The 20,633-nt window shown below is 35.9% G+C and overlaps 1 protein-coding gene across 1 annotated transcript; it reads right to left on the bottom strand.

The window, feature by feature from the left end:
- Positions 1-13,656: 13,656 nt before the first annotated feature.
- LOC127118704 (actin-97) lies at positions 13,657-15,726 on the bottom strand. The gene is made up of 5 exons (XM_051048963.1): positions 15,503-15,726; positions 15,098-15,174; positions 14,615-15,008; positions 13,921-14,534; positions 13,657-13,846 (listed from the first exon to the last, which is right to left on the bottom strand). The coding sequence occupies exons 2-5, from the start codon at positions 15,155-15,157 to the stop codon at positions 13,781-13,783; spliced, it is 1,134 nt and encodes a 377-aa protein (XP_050904920.1). The 5' UTR covers positions 15,158-15,174; positions 15,503-15,726; the 3' UTR covers positions 13,657-13,780.
- Between the last annotated feature and the right edge of the window lie 4,907 nt (positions 15,727-20,633).

Raw genomic sequence — 20,633 nt, forward strand, 5'->3', positions numbered from 1 at the left:
GAGTTCAAATATTTATCAGAAGTGAAGCTTTAAGAATTGAAAAGATCTCTTGAAGGTCATGAGTTGAGGCAGAAACTGGGGAATTCAAAGAACGTGTCTGAACAAGCTTTGCATGTTAAAATCTTCATTTAAACGAAAGAAAAATCCTCAAAGAACAACAAAGGAAAATAAAAATAGAAGTATAAATGGAATGGAAGCAACGGTATAGGAAAGAACTCAAGAAGCCGAATGAGATAATCAATAATGGTACTCCTCACAATCATAAATTAAAAAATAATGTGAAAATGGAGGAAGTCAACTACTATTGCTTCAAAAAGTTTGGACACTATGATAAGGATTGTTACTTCAACAAAGAATTGAAGTAAAATGACAAAGGTATGATGCAATTTGATCATGATGGAAGTAGTGAATCAGAAGAGGTCATTTTGATGGTTGAAACACATATGGCTTAAGATAAAACCAACGACTGGTACCTTGACACAAGGTGCATCAATCTTATGACTGGAAATAAAAACGGGCTCATCAAGCTTAATGATTCACTGAGGAGGTCCATTTGATTTGCAGATAATAACATGGTCGCATGAGAAGGAATGAAGGACATTCTTGTGAAGAAGAAGGGTAGAAAAAAAGTTATCATATGTGATGTGTTATATGTGCCTTATATGGCAAGAAACTTGATTAGCTAGGGCCAATTGTTTGACAAATGCTACACAATGAGTCTAGAAGATAAAGAGCTCGAGGTGTTTCATGGGAGTTCCAATCTATTCTTGAAGGAACCTTTGTCAACCAACTATAAATTCAAGATTGTGATCAATATGATAGACCATTAATATCTTGCATAAAATATAGTTGGAGGTCAAAATAGGACTTGGCATTAGAGGTTTGGACATATGAAATTTAGGAGTCTCAATTTTATGCACCTAAAGAAGATGGTCTTTGGCCTTCCCAAGATCACAATGCTAAAGCAGCTAAGTGGAGAGTCATGCATTGCCAGGCAGAAAAGAAGGTCATTCAAACATGACTTTCCAATGAAGTCATAGTAGAAAATGGAGTGAAGTCAATATGAGGTCATTTATACTTCTTAACCTTCATATATGAATTTATTATATATATGTGGATTTATTTGTTGGATAAGAAAAATGGGGTGTTCACTAATTTTAAGAGATTCAAGTTGCTAGTTGAGAAACAGGTTGAATATACAATTAAAAGGTTGAGAACTGATAATGGTGGTGAGTATACCTCAGTTAAATTCGCTCAATTTTGTGAAAATGAAGGGATTGAGCATGAAATTATATCATCTTACACACCTTAACATAATGGAAATGTTGAGAGAAATAACATAATTATATTGAACATGACAAGAAGCATGCTCAAGGCAAGGTATATGCCAATCCATTTTTAGGGTAAGGCTACCTCAACTAATGCCTACATCATCAACATATATTCAAGAAAGAAGTTGCACAACAAGACTCCTTGTGAAACTTGGTATGGCCTGAAACCAAGTGTTTCATACTTTAAGACGTTTGGTTCATTATGTTACAAACATTACCTGAGTAGCTCAAAATGAAGCTTTGTGATAGAGGTCAAGCCATAAATTTGGTTGGATGCCATTCCACATGTTCCTACAAGTTGTCCTCACCAATTAAGAATAAGGTGGTGATTGGTCACAACTATTTTTACCGTTTTTATTTAGTTTTATTTCCATGTTTTCTATGTGTTTTATCTTAATTTTAATGTAAAAGTTGAATACTTTCATTTTGTTTCAGATATACATTAATTGGCATTGATTGTGAAAGGAAATAGAAGGAAAAAGAAAATAAAAATAAGAAATCAGCTCCCATGACGGGTGGGTCGTCATCTTCCATGACACTCGTCATGGTACTTAGAGGAAACAAGGAGTCAGCACTGATGAAGTCAGGGCGGGTGGATCATCATCCTACATGACACCCATCATGGATTCAAAATATGAAACTACATATCATGATGGGTGGGCCATCATCAGGGATGACGCCCGTCATGATGCCTAGACACCCCCACATTCAAGCAATTTCCAGCATTTTCTCTAGGAAGTTTCTTGTGTTCTGCATGATTTATAGAGCTATCAAATACCATTTTAGTATGATTAGAGATATAAAAACTAGAGTGTAACACATTTTTAAAGATCGAAGCATTATTTTTGTACCAAATTACTCTAAATTTCCATTGTAGTTTATGTATGTTTGGAGCTTTTTCTCTTATTGTTGATGCCATTTATCTGTTGCATTTCTATTTAGTTGTTGTTGTACTTTTGGATTAAAAGTATCCCTTTAAAGCATTATGAATTTCAGAATCACTTACTCTACTCTAGGTTTTATTCTACTATTTTTATTATGAATGCTATGTATGTTTATGTTATTTCACTATTAAATATGTCTAAGTAGATCTATTTGAATTTGAGACATGAGGATCATCATACCGATGAACCTCATGTGAATTGTATGAATGCCAATTGTAACAAGAATGATATATTTGTTTTGTAATTTATGTTTTCTAAAGGAAATATGTTTTCTATGAAAGTAGAAGCACAAAGATACCATTTACGCGTCGAAAAGGCGAAAACAATATTCCACTTATAAATTCAAACGATAGGTTCTAGGATTTGTGAAAGAAATTCATAATTGATCGAGAGGTTTCTTTTACTTTACAAAATATTTTTCAACTTAAAACCCATACTGCGAGAGTAGATGTTTTGCGGGTTTAAAATATGGTAACGCATCGACGAAAGTGGGCGTTACCATTAGTCTTAGTATTTTCTACAAAATGAATAATTCTCGTTATAATCGATATAGAAACTCGTATTAGTGAAATTGGAGGACAAGAATCATTGTATTGAACTCATGCTTTTAATATTAGAAAATGCATATGTTTTATAATTCCGTGCAAATGAACTACTCTTTCACGAAGCCTTAGATATACATAGAAACGATAGAGAATAGTACTCGATCATTGATCTCTGAGGACGATAACTTTTTGTATTACTTTGATATAATTGTATACTTGCGGCCTATCAAGTTTTTGGCGTCGTAGCTGGTGACCAATTTTTTCAATATCGTTATTTTGTTTTCTTGCCGTTTAGACTAAGGCAATTTTATGTTTTTATTATTTTTCTTACTTTTTCTCGAAGAGCCCGAAGCTTAGGGAACCTATTGAACCAAATAACAATATCGAGAGTTATTTCCATGAAAGACGCAGGTTACTTCAAATCCAACAAGCGATGGCTGAACACGATAATTGTCCGCTTAAAAAGTACATAGTGCCCTCAAATGCAGAACTACATTCGAGCAATGTTCATCCTGCCACAATAGAAAACAATTTTAAGTTAAAACCTTTTATGTTGCACATGGTGCAGCAGAAGTAGTTTTCCAGTTCTCCAACAGATGACCCAAATTTGCATCTTTCGATCTTTGTTAAATATTGTGACACTCTGAAATGCAATGGAGTAGATCTAGACATTATTCGACTCATATTTTTCCCGCTTCCCTTAGGTATAAAGCTAGAGCATGGTTGCAGATCCTTCCATCTAATTCCCTTAAGGCGTTCCTAGACAGATACTTCCTTTCAAGTAAAATTGTGCAACTTAGGAACCAAATCACCTGCTTTAGGAAAACGGATATGGAATCACTTTTCTATTCATGGGTGCGATTCAAGGAGTTTAGGAGAATATGCCGACATCATGGACTATAAAAGTTGCTTACCATCCATACTTTCTACAATGGTCTTCTCTACAACATGAGAATGACCCTCGACGCGGCTGCAAGAGGAGCCCGTATGAATAAGCCTTACAATAAGGCTTATGCCTTTATTGAGGATATGGCCCAAAACCAATATAGAGGGGGAGAGAACGCGCTCCTGTTGAAAAGGTTCCTAAAAAAGAAGGACCTTATATAGTTAGCGATCTTGATCGCATGAACGCGAAAGTGGAAGATTTATACCAAAAGATCGATAACTTAAACATCACATCTCCATTTCAATCGGTGTAACTCCAATTTGTGAAATTTGTGGAGTACCTGGTCATATTGGTGTTGCATGCCAATTGATGGTCATAACCAAACCCATCCCGACCAACTGAAATATGCCCAATGGGGAAAACCATACTTTAATACCTATAAACCGGCTTGGAGAAACCATTCCAACTTCTCATGCAAAAACAATAACCACCTGTTTGTTGTCGGTTCTGCACCACCCTGATTTCAAGGACAAAAAGGTGCCTCTACTGCTCCCCAAGAGTAAAACCTCAAAATGTTGATGGAAATTTTTATCATAACTCAAACTCAACAAAAAAAGGACTTCAAGAACCAAAACATTCACATTAATAAAGTGATAAGGAAACTCGTGTCTAAAGTTAACGCCGTGGATACTTACTATAAAATGTTGGAAACCCAAATTTCTCAAGTATCCCAAGAATAAGCGTTGGCCTTTGCCCCAACTGGAATTTTTCTAGAACAACCAAAATCATACCCAAAGGGACATGTAAACTTTGTTACATTGCAAAGTGGTAAAGATATGGAGACCAATGCCGACAAGAGTGATAAGGAAAGGACATTGAGAGTAAATTTGTACCATCCAAAAAGGAGAGCGATCCTACGCCACCTATGAAGGAGGTAGTAGAGGAATAAAAAGAAGATCCATATGTAGCTTTGCATTCATATAAGCCTCTAATCGTGTTCCCAATGAGGTTCACGAAAGCAAAAATTGAGGAACAACTTAAGAAATTTGTTGAGTTGCTCAAAGATCTCCACATCAAAATACCTTTCACTTAGGTTATAACTCATATGGCCTCATATGCAAAATTCTTGAAGTAAATCATGACAAATAAATGAAAACTTGATGACATTGACACGTTGGTGCTCATAAGAGAGTGTAATGATATCATACAAAATAAGTTGGCTTAAAAGCTGAAAGACCTGGGGAGTTTCTCAATTCCATGTGTCATTGGTAATTTCGTCATAGACAAAGCCCTGTGTGATATGTGTGTAAGAATTAGTATGATGTATATATCCTTTTGTAGAAGACTCAGTCTTGGTGACATCAAACCCAAAAACAATCTATTTACATCTAGCAAATAGATCTATAAAATAGTATGTAGGAATACCGGAAGATGTTCCCTATATAATTGGTCAGTTGTACATTCCCACTGAATTTATAGTCATGGATATAGATGAATATTCTCACATTCAAATCCTCCTAGGAACACCCTTTTTGTCCACCGTTGGCGCCATAATTGATGTTAAGAGAAGGAAGCTTACTTTTGAGGTAGGGGTTGAGAAAATCGAATTCATCTTGTCTAATTTCATGAAGAATTCATCCATTGGCGATTCTTATGGATTGGTTCATTTCATAGATGAGTGTGTCAAGGAGTATTCGTCGTAACCACTTCTAGACGATGGCTTGGAAGTGTGTTTAATAGGAACGTCACCCGTAAGGATAACTATGTAGAGTCATATGAAAACATGTTGGATGAAAATCTAGTCGATCAATACCAATGGTTTGAGATACTCACGACACCCACTAAAAGTCAGGAAAAGCCAAAGGTAGAGCTAAAAATACTTCCTCGGAACCTTAGATATCATCTTTTGGATAGATAGCTAAACCATCAAGTCATAGTTAATGTTGAACTAAGATAGAGTGATATTGAGCAACTACTAGCTATATTGAAAATATACCCTGAAGCAATAGGGTACGCCATCGGCAACCTTAAAGGAATAAACCTATTTATGTGTATGCAGAAGATTTTGTTTGAAGAGGATTACAAACCCTTAAGAGATCATTAGAGGAGGTTGAACCCAAACATGAATGAGATGTTTAAAAATGAGGAACTGAAACTCTTAGATGCTTGGGTCATATACCCGATCTCTGATAGCAAGTGGATTGGCCCAATTCAAGTAGTGCCCAAGAAAAGATGTATGATTTTAGTAAAGAACGAGAATGGTGATCTTGTCACTATAAGAACTGTTATCGGGTTGCACATGTGCATTGGTTATAGGAAGCTTAACAAGGCCACTAGAAAAGATCATTTTCCACTCCCATTTATCGACCAAATGCTTGAACGTCTGGCTAAGCACTCTCATTTTTTCTACCTTGATTGTTATGTGGGGTTCTTTAAAATCCTCATTCATCTGAGTGACCAAGAGAAAGCAACCTTCACTTTACCTTACGATACATTTGCTTACTGACAAATGTCATTTGGATTATGTAATGCGCCTACAATATTTCAACGTTTCACGATGTCAATTTTCTATGATTTTCTATAAGAACACATTAAGGTCTTTATGGACGATTTCTTTGTTTACATGTCAAATTTTGATGAATGCTGGGCCAACTTAGAAAAATTACTTGCAAGGTGTGTGAAATTCAAATTGGTGCTTAACTGGGAGAAATGTCACTTTATGGTGAATAAGGGCATAATCCTTAAACATTTGGTGTCTGAAAGAGGAATATGTTAGAACAAGATTTGTACAATCTCCTAAAAGGTTTTGATGATAACAAAGCATTTAAAGAAAAATAGGGTTTACTAATGGTTATTCTAGTGTGTAGAATCAAAAGACATTGACCTTGATATGAATCAAGTTAATCACTCGAAAGAACCATTAAAGGGAAGCAAAGATGTTATGAATATGAAGTATCATAATCAAGCTTCCAAACTCTGGTGAGTTTACTCAAGTCTTTAAGATACCGAACCTAAGCTTTCGTGGAAATCAAATATCAACAATGCTTTGAAGACTAGATTCATTTGAAGCAAGCAGTCATTGTCACAAGGAACGACCCTACAACTTCTGAACGTGTTTAACCAACACTTTTGAAGGGTCTGTTTCAAAAGAGTTTGTCCATATCAAGTCTATAACTCTACAAGTATTTATCCAGACTAGTTCTGATCAAGACTCTGATGAAGACAAACTCAGAACCTGTGAAATCTAGACTCTGAAGTCTCACTCCAACTAGGTTCTAAAGACATACTTCAACTTCTGATCAAGCTTTAACTAATTCTATAAAAATCCTCTTAATTAAGAAGTTAAGTATAAAGATAGTAGCAACTCTGAACAAGATTCAACAAATGTCTACAAGAATATTTCAAGTCTGAAGTTATCCATAGAAGATTATGTGGCAATGGTAAAATAATTTATGTCTAATAAGCATAAAGTTATATTGTCAGGATCTTATCTTTCCAACTTCTCTGAACTCTGCTCTACTTCTCCCAACGCCTTTATGCTAGCTGAGTTTTGACTTACTCTATTGTACAACGACTAAAGACCTTCAACGGCTACTTGTAGCTTTTGTAGTTTCAATATTCAACAGATCTATTCCAGAATCTATTTATATATGAAGTTCGAAAACATTCAAAAAGTATGTTCTGACTAAGATGAATGTGAGTTGAAGAATATGTGATTATGTTCACAAAGATGTGATACCAGTTCACTATATTGATTGAGAGAGAAAGAGAGACTGTGTTTTATTCATAAAACATAGATATAAGAAACACACACTAAATAGAAAATATAACCACAAGGGTTAAGTGTGTGAGAGCAGAGTGAAAATGATCGAGGAAGATCATCAGAACAGAAAGGCACAACAAGAGAAAATTTGTCCAAGGAGATAAGAAAAATGACCACTTCATTCTTCCACACTCGGGAGTAAACCACTTACATTCTTCTTAAGAGTGTAAACCTTTATGTATTTACTTATCCAAGAAGCACTCACATGAACACAAGGTTGTACCAGACTCTTATGGTTAAGAGAATATGAAAACTCTAGCCCATGTGCTCAAAGTAAGTCTTTTTCTGATTAGATTGAGAAAACAAGTCTCTTATTGGGTGCTTGAGCATTAAATTTATAATATGATTAGTTAGGCAAAGAAGTATATTTCTATGTGATTGATAAAAAAATCCTTAACATGAGCTTAAGATGGGAAAGTCCATAATGGGTTGTTTAGGCATTGAAGTCTCATGTTTGCCAACAGAGCAGGAAGTCTTGGTCAGAGTGACTGAGCATGAAGTCCTTAACACGGGCTTAAGGAAGGGAAGTCTCGAGTTGGGTGCTTGAGCAAGGAAGTCTCATTCAGGTTTGATTGAACAGGAAGTCTCGTGATGGGTGCTTGGGCAAGGAAGTCTCAATCAGGTGTGATGGAGCAGAAAGTCTTGAGTTGTTGGCTTAAGCAATTGTAATTAGTATGATTATTGTTAAAAGCTATTGTGTTGCAAGGGGAATGGACTACTCTCGGTTTTAGAGGAACCATGATATATTGTGTGTCTATTTATTTACTTATGCATTTATATTCCTGTGTGCAAACAAACTTTGAATTCATACTCAGTTTTGATTCAGCCTCTTAACTGTATCAGAATCTGAGCTTGAAACCTTAGGTTTTGAAATAGAGTTGAAGAAAAGGAAATAAAACTTCAGAATTTTTGGTTAAACACAATTCAATCCCCCCTCCCCTCCCCTCTTCTTGTGTATTTTTCTCACATTCATAATAGAGGTTGATAGAGTTAAGATAGAGGTTATTGAGAAGTTAACACTTCCCACACTACCATGAGAGAGGTAAAAAGCTTCATGTGACATGTCGGCTTTTACCGCCAATTCATCAAAGACTTCTCTAAAATTTCCAAGCCCCAAATAGGGTTGTTAATGAAAGATGTAGAATTTAATTTAAATGAAGATTGTCTTAAATCCTTCTTAACATTGAAAAAACCAATGGTATCTGCACCTATTAAGCAACCTCTTAACTACATTATACCCTTTGAGATAATGTGTGATGCCAACAGTTATGCAGTAGGAGCGGTGTTAGGACAGAAGAAGAACAAGAAAATGCATGACATATATTATGCTAGTATGACTCTAGATTAGGCACAAGTAAATTATGCGACCACATAGAAAGAGATATTGGCAGTGGTGATTACTATCGACAAGTTATGTTCCTACTTGGTAGGTTCAAAAATAATTGTATATGCCTACCACGCGACCATTAAATATCTCCTAAGCAAAAGGGATGCAAAGTAGATGTAATACGAGAGATTCTATTGTTACGGGAATTCGACATCAAAATAAGGGATAAGAAACAAACATAAAATATGGTTATGGGCCATTTATCCAGACTAGCTAATATTAGAAAGGAAGAGTTGCTCCTCGAAGACTCTTTCCCGAATGACAAGTTGTTTGTGTTAATCCATGAATAAACACTATGGTATGATGAATTTGTCAACTACCTTATCAACACAAGAAAAAATTCTTCTCATATCTTATGCATTACTATTTGGATGAGTCTCTTCTTTTTAAGAGAGTCTCCAACAAAAAATTTCGGAGGTGTGTCCCATAGAAAGAGTTAGAGAGTGTGATGCCTCATTGCCATGCTTCGGCCTATGGTGGACTTACAAGCACCGATAAAACTGTGGCGAAAATTCTTCAAGTCGACCTTTATTGGCCTAATATATTTAAGGATGTGAATTTGTTTATAAAGAGATGTTATTGGTGTGAGCATACTGGAAACATCTCTAAGAGGAATGAAATGCCTATTAACAACATCCTAGAAGTTGAGATCTTTGATTTTTGAGGAATTGATTTTATGGGACCTTATCCTTCATCTATGGGAAATCAATTTATTCTCATTATATTAGATTATGTGTCAAAATGGATTAAGGTGGTGTCCTCTCAAACAAATGATGCACGAGTAGTGATCAGAATGTTCAAAAAAAAATCATTTTCCCAATGTTTGGAGTATGCAAGGTAGTTATAATCGATGGGACGACCCCATTTCATCTTGCGACAGTTTGAAAATCTACTAAATAAATAAGGATTGAGGCACATAGTAGAAACTCCTTATCATACACAGAAGAGAGGCTAGGTGGAAGTCTCTAATAGAGAGATAAAAATAATCCTGAAAAAAACAGTCCCTAACTCAAGGAATGACTGGGCCACTAAGCTCGAGGATGCACTCAGGGCTTATAGAATGACCTATAAGACCCCGATCAGGACCACTTCATTAAAACTTTTCTATGGGAAATCATGCCATTTTCCTGTGGAATTGGAGCACAAGGCCTATTGGGTCATCAACGCCCTCAATATGGATTTCAATGAAGTTGGAAAAACAAAGAAGTTTCATTTAAATGAGCTAGAAGAACTTAGGCTTGACGAGTATGAGAACACCAAGCTCTATAACGAAAGGATAAAAATATGGAATAACAAGTGCATCATAAGAAGAGAGTTCAAAGAAGGAGAGCTTGTCCTGCTATTCAATTATTGGTTGAGGTTGTTCTTTGGAAAGCTTCGTTCTAGATGGTTTGGACCATTTCACGTAAAGAAGGTTATGCCTTCAGGATATGTGGAAGTCATGAGTGAATCAACTGGTTCATTCATGGTGAATAGGAAGCAACTCAAACATTATGTAATATTTGAAGAGGTAGAGAATGGAGTATGCTTCACTCTGAAGGAACTCCCTTGATGATCAAAAAGTGAAAATTCAAGCTAAACGACTTTAAACAAAGCTTTGTGTGGGAGGCAACATATGAGTTTTTAATTTAATATTTTATTTTGGGATTTATTTATTTGAATTCTTAGGAAAATATTGATATCAATCGCTTAAGAGAGAAGGTGTTTTCCGGAAGAACGTTCATGAATGATTTGGGAGGTTTTTAGAAAAAAGGGAATTTTATACAAAAAAAACTCATGAACAAAAACCCTAAAGCCAAACCATTTTACACGCTAGGCAATATGAATGACGGGAATAACATCATCCAAGATGACACCCTTCATCTCCTTAGGAAAAAAAATGAAATAATCAAAAGACAACACAGTGGACACGACAGAGAAATTTTACCCAGATGACGCATGTCATATGAGATGATGATCTTCACCATTTCCAGTTCCACATTTGTTCAAAAATCAACCATTTGAGTGTTGATGGGTCACCTGTCACCAGTGATGACATTCGTTAGCGACGTTCAGGCGCAAATTCTCAAGTTCTTGGAAATGTAAAATACTTCTTTAAATCCCCAAAATAGTATCTCTTTTTGTCTCTCTCTCTCTCTCTCTCTCTCTCCACTTTCGAAAACCAAACTTTTATTTCCTTCTTCCCCTTCTAAAACTAAAAACTCCATAACATCTCAATCAAAGCATTCTCCACAAATAACCATCCAACACAATGACTCCATAGCCAAAACCTCCAAACATTCACAACATCACCATTTCACACATCCTGTCCACCACTAAAAATGAAAAACGCCATCAAATCACCTTCAAAACATCAAAATCCCTATTGCTCAAACTCTTCAAGATGTGTTTACAACTGAAGTTGGAGCCAATTAGTGAAATTTCCAAGCATAAGGCAATATTGGTGGCAAAAAGCTTTCTTCAAAAGCATGACATTGATTTTAATGAAGAAGTTTATGCACCGGTTTCTAGACTTTAACCATATAATTGCTTGTAGATATTGGAATATATAGGGGCTGGAAGATGCACTAACTCGATGGAAAGTAAGTCTACCTCAATTAACCTATAGAATAAGAAGTTTATGTGAAGCAGCCACCCGATTTTGAGGTGAAAGAGCAAGAGAATGTGGTGTAAAGTTTGAGATAAGCTTTGTATGGATTTAAGCAAGTACCACAGAACAATAGTATTGATAGCTTATTTATCAAGCTAGGTTTCAACAAGTGTACATCAGAACATGAAATGTATGTGAAATACTCAAGTGAACAAGACTAAGTCATCTTATATCTATATGTGGATAAACTTCAAAGCAAGCATAAACAATGAGTTTGAGATGTCAAACTTAGGAAATTTGGCCTACTTCCTAGGAATAGAAAATGTGAACACGGGGCATGGAGTTTTCTTGTGTATGAAGAAATATGAAAAATGCATCCTAAAGAAGTTTGAGATGATATATTGTAATCCTACAATCACACCTAAGGAGACCAACATCAAATTGAAGAAGGGGTCAGAAGATGAATTGGTATATAGTACATTATAAAATAAGATCATTGGCTCATTAAGGCATCTTTGCAATACAAAGCCTGATATTTGTCATGTGTAGGACTGGTTAGTAAATTCATGGAGAAGTAAAGGTTATGTCATCTACTTGGAACAAATAGGATCCTAAGGTACATTAGAGGTACAAATGACCATGGAGTACTTATGCCAAATCAATAAAACACAATGATGAAGGCCAAGATGAATGGCTATTCAGATTCAGATTTGAGTGGTGATCAAGATGATAGAAAGAGCACAACTCGATATTAGTTCATGCTTGAATTAGAATCAATTCAATGGAGTTCAAAGAAGCAGTGAATTATGGTTTTATCTTCATGTGAATTGAGTAATTTGCAGTCTACTATATTGCATGCCAAGAACTTTGGTTGGATGTGTTGCTTGACGAGTCGAATGTGAGCAATTATGTGCAAATCAAGTTGTTAGTGGACAATTAGTCAACAATTGATTTTACAAACTATCCTATGAGTTATGGTAGAGTGAAACAAATAGAAAAGAGGTGTCATTTTCTTAGGGATTAAATTGGTAAAAAGAGCTTGAGTACTAAGCACTGCAATATTGAGTTGCAATTGCAGACATTTTGAGAAAACTCTTAAAACATATGTGATTTGAAGACCTTAAAGGGTTAATGGGAATGAGAATATAGGTAAATCTGGATTAAAAAGGATATTAAGAGTTAATTCAGGTTATGTATATGATTGTTAGTAGCCATTAGAAAAGTGTTGCAAGTGATACTTGCAAACATGCAAAGTGTCATTGTTTTTTAATTTTTAACTAGTTAATTAATTAATATTTTTCTTAACCATATAAATAACAATGTTATTGTATGTATATTCTAATTTCATTTTAATAATACCTCTCTCAGTTTTGTCTTGATTTTCTTAATGTACAAGTAACTTAGAATATAAGTTAAGCAACATTTTCCACCATGTCACTTTTCACATTGAAGTTGTTTTTAATTTATATAAAACTAAATATTAATTTTAGATCCACACATTTGTTTATTCAAATATCAATCTCGATTATAAATATATGTCTTCTTAGTACGCTAAATGTGTTAATACAACTATAAAGTTACAAATAATTTAACATATAACTTATACTATTTTAAAATTAAAAATATAAACATAAAATATATATTATATTATCTAATAAGTCTTCTTCTATTTGTTTAACATATATGATATGTTAGGAATATTAACCTTTACTTTTTAGAAAATATATTGTTATAATAATAAAAAAGAATTGTTATAACTTATTTTTTAAGACTTACAAAATAAAAATAAATTTCCTATGAAATGTATCTTTATGTATCAAATTTCTCTGTCATGAATTTATTTATTTTCTTATATATTGATTGGACATCATATTAACACTCGGACGGATCAATTAATAACTCACCAATAATCAAGTAATTTGGCATAATGACGGGTCAATCACTGATAAAATTTTAAAACATTACACTCAGTTACACAATTTATTTGCCTGGCAAAAGAAACTAGGAATATGAAAATCAAATTTTAAAAGATTGATATTGTAACTTACATATGAATAACCAACATACATATATCATTTGATAGTTTCAGCTAAATTAGACTCCTAATGAATGTTAACAAACTTATCAAAATATCAAAATACATATAATAATGAAGAAAAATTGAACATTTGACGATGAATTCCTGGAGAATAAGATGAAGCAATAATAAAAGCTAGATTGAAAGGGTTACAGAAGACCAGCATTTTCCTTTAATAACCCTATTGCTGAAACAGTTTAGAAACACTTCCTATGCACAATTGATGGTCCAGACTCATCATACTCAGCCTTTGCAATCCACATCTACACACAGGAAAAGAAAATGTAATGTTACTCATTAGCAATTGTAGTTCATAAAAGTAGATAAAATAACAGACCTGTTGGAAAGTGCTGAGCGATGCCAAGATAGAACCACCAATCCAGACACTGTACTTTCTCTCAGGTGGTGCCACCACCTTGATCTTCATGCTACTTGGTGCAAGTGCAGAAATTTCCTTGCTCATTCTATCAGCAATGCCAGGGAACATGGTTGTGCCTCCTGAGAGAACAATGTTGCCGTACAGGTCTTTCCTGATGTCAACATCACATTTCATTATGGAATTGTATGTGGTCTCATGAATTCCAGCAGCTTCCATTCCCACCATGGATGGTTGGTACAGAACCTCTGGACACCTGAAACGCTCAGCTCCAATAGTGATGACCTGACCGTCAGGCAATTCATAGCTCTTCTCCACTGCAGAGCTGGTCTTGGATGTCTCTAGCTCTTGCTCGTAGTCGAGAGCAATGTAAGCCAGTTTTTCCTTCATGTCCCTCACAATTTCACGCTCCGCAGATGTGGTAAAAGAATAGCCACGTTCTGTCAGAATTTTCATCAAGAAATCAGTGAGGTCACGCCCAGCCAAATCAAGACGAAGGATGGCGTGTGGAAGAGCATAACCCTCGTAAATAGGGACTGTGTGGCTGACACCATCACCAGAATCCAACACAATACCTGCAAAAAGATAAGCAAAATAAATCATCATTCATTCTGCAAAATAAATCATTAGGAGACAATGAATTACTCCTGCTTACCAGTTGTTCGACCACTGGCATAGAGTGAAAGAACAGCCTGAATGGCGACATACATAGCCGGGGCATTAAAAGTCTCAAACATGATTTGTGTCATCTTCTCACGATTGGCCTTAGGATTAAGAGGAGCCTCTGTTAACAGAACTGGATGTTCTTCAGGCGCAACACGAAGCTCGTTATAGAAGGTATGATGCCAAATCTTTTCCATATCATCCCAATTGCTAACAATACCATGCTCAATTGGGTACTTGAGAGTGAGGATACCACGTTTAGACTGTGCCTCATCACCAACATAGGCATCTTTCTGGCCCATACCAACCATAACACCGGTATGACGAGGACGGCCAACAATGCTGGGAAACACAGCACGTGGGGCATCATCTCCAGCAAAACCTGCCTGTAAAAGAAGTACATTGAAATTCCAATTAATGTATCATCATCTAACAAATGAAGAAATCAAACATAATGGATGGTATGGTATTTTACCTTGACCATTCCGGTTCCATTGTCACAAACAAGAGGTTGAATATCCTCAGCGTCTGCCATCTTCTTCTAATATGATCCTAATATGATCCGTTCATAAACAATTTTAATTAATTAGTAATTTAACAAACAAAAATTGAAACCATAAATCAATTATCCACACACGCCCATTGAACAAATTGAAATTAAAAAATAAAAAGAGATGGATCTAATATATCAATGAATTTGTTAACTGAATTCAGATTTGTATTATGTGAATCTCATAATGGAAACGCTTATCAATAATGTAGAGAAAAAATATTATTAACCAAAGGTGTAAATTGAGAGATCCAACTTCTTGATCATGAAGAAATCTAAATAGAATGACAATGGCATTGCAGAAAATTGATCATGCAGATACATGCATACCTAGGTTGGGTTCGGGGTAATAGTGAATGGTAGAAATGAAGATAACTAATTCAAATGAAATGAATATAACAACCATCACACCCAATTGGGACCGTTGGAGAGAGGAGAGAGATGAGAAATTTACGGACTATCTATCTATCACTCATTCATTCATTCTTTCTCTACACACCAATCATTTCTGTTTCTAATTTCATTCATGGAGTAAAATACGCATGTAATTATCTTTAAGGTTAATTTCAGATAAAAAAATAATCCACCACACAAAACTAAATCATCAACTCCATTCTTACTTTTATTTTCCTATAATTGCTACTAGTATATTAGTATTTACATATATGCACGCTCACCTTATTCTTCACCATATAAGTCAACTTATTAAAATATTTTATACTATACATTTTAATGAATAATTTTACTATAGTTATTATCATGCTGCCCAATTTATAGTATATTACTCTTTTCATCCTATTACATAATTGTTGAAAATTCCCCAAAATTTATAAAAAATTTCAATCAATCTTAATGAATAAGATTTTTATTATCCACACAATAACAATGAAAAGAAAAGAACAATGGAGAAAGAAAGAGTGTAAAGAACGATGAAGGACAAAAAGAATTAGAATTCTGCAGAGTTTCTTATTCACTTTGCAACGGTAAAATAATGTGAATTACAAGTGTGATAAATACTCTATTCACTTCATTACAAAAATAAGGGTTATTCCTTCTATTTATAGATTTAAGTTAACTTGGACCTCGAGCCAAAACACAAAACTATAAAAGCCCAAAATAGCTAACACTACTAAAATAGGTCTAAGTCGAAATCCTGTGTGAAGCAACATGTTTCGACACTTCGACACACTAATACAACTTAACACACTAGGTGGTTCAACACATCCTTGTTCTGTCGAGCAGCCTGCTTCGATACAAGGAATTACAATTCAACACACCACCTAATTCATTGTGTCTAAGCTATCTACATTCATCATAGCTCTTAATCTTCTGAACACTTCAACCTGGATTCTCTTTGTCATGATGTTTGCAATCTGATTCTCAGTTCTGCAGTGTTCCACATTCATCTTCCCATCTGCTACCTGCTCTCGAAGATAATGGAACCTCATCTCAATGTGCTTGTTTCGACCATGTGTTACCGGATTCTTCGCCAGATTGATAGTTGACATACTATCGATCTTTATGGTAATTGCTCCATGATTCTTCGTTGTTATCTCTTCGACCAGATTCACCATCCACGTTGCTTAACATGCACAAAGAGAAGCAACTATGTATTCTGCTTCGCACGATGATAATGCCACTAATGGTTCTTTTCTCGAACTCCAAGCAACTGGTGCACCACCTAGCATAAACACATAGACCGCTGTGGATTTTCGATCCTCAACATCACTACACCAACTTGAATCGATGTATACCACTAATTTGCATTCTTTTCCTTCATCAGCTGCAGGAAACAAAATACCATAGTCGAGAGTTCCTTTTAGATACCTTAGCCTTTTTGCCGCTGCTAGATGTGATACCTTTGGCTTCTGCATGAACCTACTCATCATACCTACATTGTATGCTTAGTCAGGCCTTGTGTGACAAAGGTATCGAAGTGACCCAATAAGTCTTTTGTATTGGGTTGGGTCGACATCATCTACATCTGAATCTTTCGATAGTTGTAATCTGGGTTCAGCTAGAGTCGAAGTTGGGTTGCAATCTTGCATCTTAAATCTCTTAAGAATTTCGCCTGCATACCTTCTTTGATGCATCATCAAACCTCTACCACTCTTGTAGAATTCGATGCCAAGGAAATATGAAATGTCACCCAGATCTGACATTTCGAATTCCTTGTTGAGATCACCTTTGAAGTCTTCGATCTCTTTCTTGCAACTACCTGTTATCAACAGGTCATCGACATAGTATAAGCAATTCACTCTTGCTTCTGCTTACATATACTCCATGTTCACTTGTGCACTTCACAAATTCCTTCTCCCTTAGAAAGTCATCTATCTTCTTGTTCCAAGCTCTTGGAGCTTGTTTAAGTCCGTACAGAGCTTTATGCAGTCTGTACACCTTTCTTTCTTCGCCTTGTTTCACAAACCCAACTGGTTGTACAACAGTAACTTCTTCCTCTAAGGGGCCATTAAGGAATGCATATTTCACATCCATCTGACACATCTGTCAGTTGTTCATGTTTGCTAGACCAACAACTAACCTGATTGTTTCGATCCTAGCAACAGGTGCAAAAACCTCATCGAAGTCGATTCCTTCTTTCTGAAGAAATCGTTTCGCCACAAGTCTCGCCTTGTGTCGAGTCACTTCTCCTTTGGGATTCAACTTCACCTTGTATACCCACTTCACATCGATTGCCTTCTTGTCTTGGGGCAATTCGACAAGTGACCAAGTGTTGTTGACTTCGATTGACTTCAGCTCTTCGTCTATTGCTTTCATCCACTTCGAATCTTTCAATGCCTCGATTGCATTTACAGGTTTGACATCTGCATAGAAAGCATAGTGTGCCAGCTCACCTTCTTCATTGACCACGTCATCTGATGTAATCACACATTCTTGCAACATTGCAGGCGTGTGTCTTGTTCTTTGAGGTCTTCTTGGGCCTGCTTCACCTCTGACTTCTTCCTGTCGAACTTCTCTTTCGACTTCACTAGCTGGTTCATCACAAAATATTCTCACTGAATCTTTCTTGACATTCTCAGTCTAATCCCATTCTCTAAGCTCATCTATGATCACGTCCCTGCTGATCACCACTTGCTTATTCACTGGGTCGAACAACTTGTATCCTCTAGTTGAATGATATCCTATCAGGATTATCTAATTCGACTTGTCATCAAGTTTTCTTCTCAACTGATATGGCACATGTCTATGTGTTATAGATCCAAACACCTTCAGATGACTCAATCTAGACTTTACACCAGACCAACATTCTTCTGGCGTGATTCCTTCTAGCTTCTTCGTCAGACATTTGTTCAGCATATATATCACCATCAACACAACTTCTCCCCATAATTCTTTGGATATATGCTTGCCTTTCAACATACTTCTAACTATATTCATAATGGTTCTATTCTTCCTTTCTACGACTCCATTCTGCTGTGGAGTGTAGGGTGACACCACCTCATGCACAATCCCTTCTTTCCCACATAATGAATCAAAATCTTTCGACACATATTCTCCACCACCATCAGTCCTTAAAATCTTAATCTTTTGACCGCTTTCTCTTTCGACCATAGATTTAAACTTGGCAAATACCTCAATCACTTCACTTTTCTTCTTGATCAGGTAAGACCACAGTTTTCGACTAAAATCATCTATGAATGTAACAAAGTATTTGTTACCTCCAATCGAATCCACCTGGAGAGGGCCACATACATCAGAGTATATGACTTCAAGAATTGCCTTCGACCTGCTTCAGGCATCCTTACTGAAGTTGTTCTTATGCTGCTTCGCATGCACGCATTCTTCACACACTTCGTTTGGAATGTCGAGTTTTGGTAATCCTGAAACCATATTTCTTCTCTTCAAATCTCTGATGTCTTTGAAATTGAGATGGCCAAGTCTATAATGCCATATTCATTCATCTTTGTTGGTTGTTGTTGCAAGGCACTTATGCTCCATCGCATTTAGTTCAATCTTGAAGGTTCTATTCTGAGACATTAGATCCTTCAAGATCAACCTTCCATTTGAGTCGAGAACTCTCATCATCTTGTCTTCGATCGACACCTTGTAGTTCTTTTCGACCAACTGCCCTATGCTGAGCAAATTACTCTTCATACCTGGTATGTACAACACATTTGAAATTACTGACCTCTTGCCATCTTTCCTCATAATCAGAACATCACCAACACCTTCAGCTGCCAGAGTGTTGTCATTTGCAAATTTCACCATGTTCTTCATTGAGGGCTTTATGTTGATAAACCAATCTTTTCTTCCAGACGTGTGTGATAAGCATCCTGAGTCTAAGTACCATTGGTCCTTGAATCTCTCTTCTTTTCTTGCTGTAACCATCAGCGACGTCTCTTCTTCTTCGTGTTTCGTCATCTTTGTATAAGTTTCTTGATTCTTCTGCTTTTCTAGACAATCACTAGAATAGTGACCATACCTTTGACAATTGTAACACTGAATGTGACTCTTGTCTGGCTTTTGACCACCACCTATTCCTCTACCTGCAGCACCACCTCTTTGGTTGCCTTGGTTCCAGGGTTTTCTCTTATTTGATATGTTTCCTTCTTGCTGATTTCGACCATTCGAATTGTTATAACCTCCTCTGCCTTTGTTGCCATTCCAGCTTCCTTTGCCTTTTCTTTCTTTTGTTGATTAAGCCTGCAAAGCCATATGACTCTTCGACTTTCCTGCAACTCTTTCAGCCATTCTTTGTTCATGAGATTCAAGCGTCCCTTGAAGCTCTTCCTTTGTTAGTTTTGACAAATCTTTCGACTCTTCTACGGCTACTACCATGTTGTCGAACTTTGAAGCCAACGGCCTCAAGATCTTTCCAACAACAGATCTTAATGTCAACACTTCTCCACATACCTTGATTTGATTCACTAGTTTCGTAACCTTGGTGAAAACATCAATTATGCTTTCATTGTCTTCCTTCTGAAGCAATTCATACGTTCTTTTGTGAGTTTGTAAACTCACCTCTTTCACCTTCTTTGTGTTAGACAATAATACCGATCTAGAAGGGGGGTTGAATAGATCAGTTTTGAAATTTAGCATTTTTTTAAAATTGTTTTCAACGGTTACGGAAGCACCCTAGATTATAACCGTCTAAATGATCCGTTAATGGAAAGATCGGATATGCGCGAAACCGAATAGAATTACTTAAGATAGAGATTATCAACCACTGTCTAAATCAATCGATTAACCAATATAATCCTTGATATGGTTACCTCTAATAATGCTTAAACACAATAAGAGATCAAGTACAATATTAATAAGTTTGTGTGAGATTAATTTTCTCGAACACTTGGTGTGCACTCCACACCAAGTTTCAATTTCACTCAATTTGAATGTGCAGAATTTTACTCAGTTGCAATCAAAGCGATTGCAACGATTTATCGAACAGTTACTATGCACAACAATCAAGTGATATTGATTTTACTATTAATTGCGCACAAAG

This window comes from Lathyrus oleraceus, chromosome 1, assembly GCF_024323335.1.
Source record: "Lathyrus oleraceus cultivar Zhongwan6 chromosome 1, CAAS_Psat_ZW6_1.0, whole genome shotgun sequence".
Classification (NCBI taxonomy): Eukaryota; Viridiplantae; Streptophyta; class Magnoliopsida; order Fabales; family Fabaceae; genus Lathyrus; species Lathyrus oleraceus.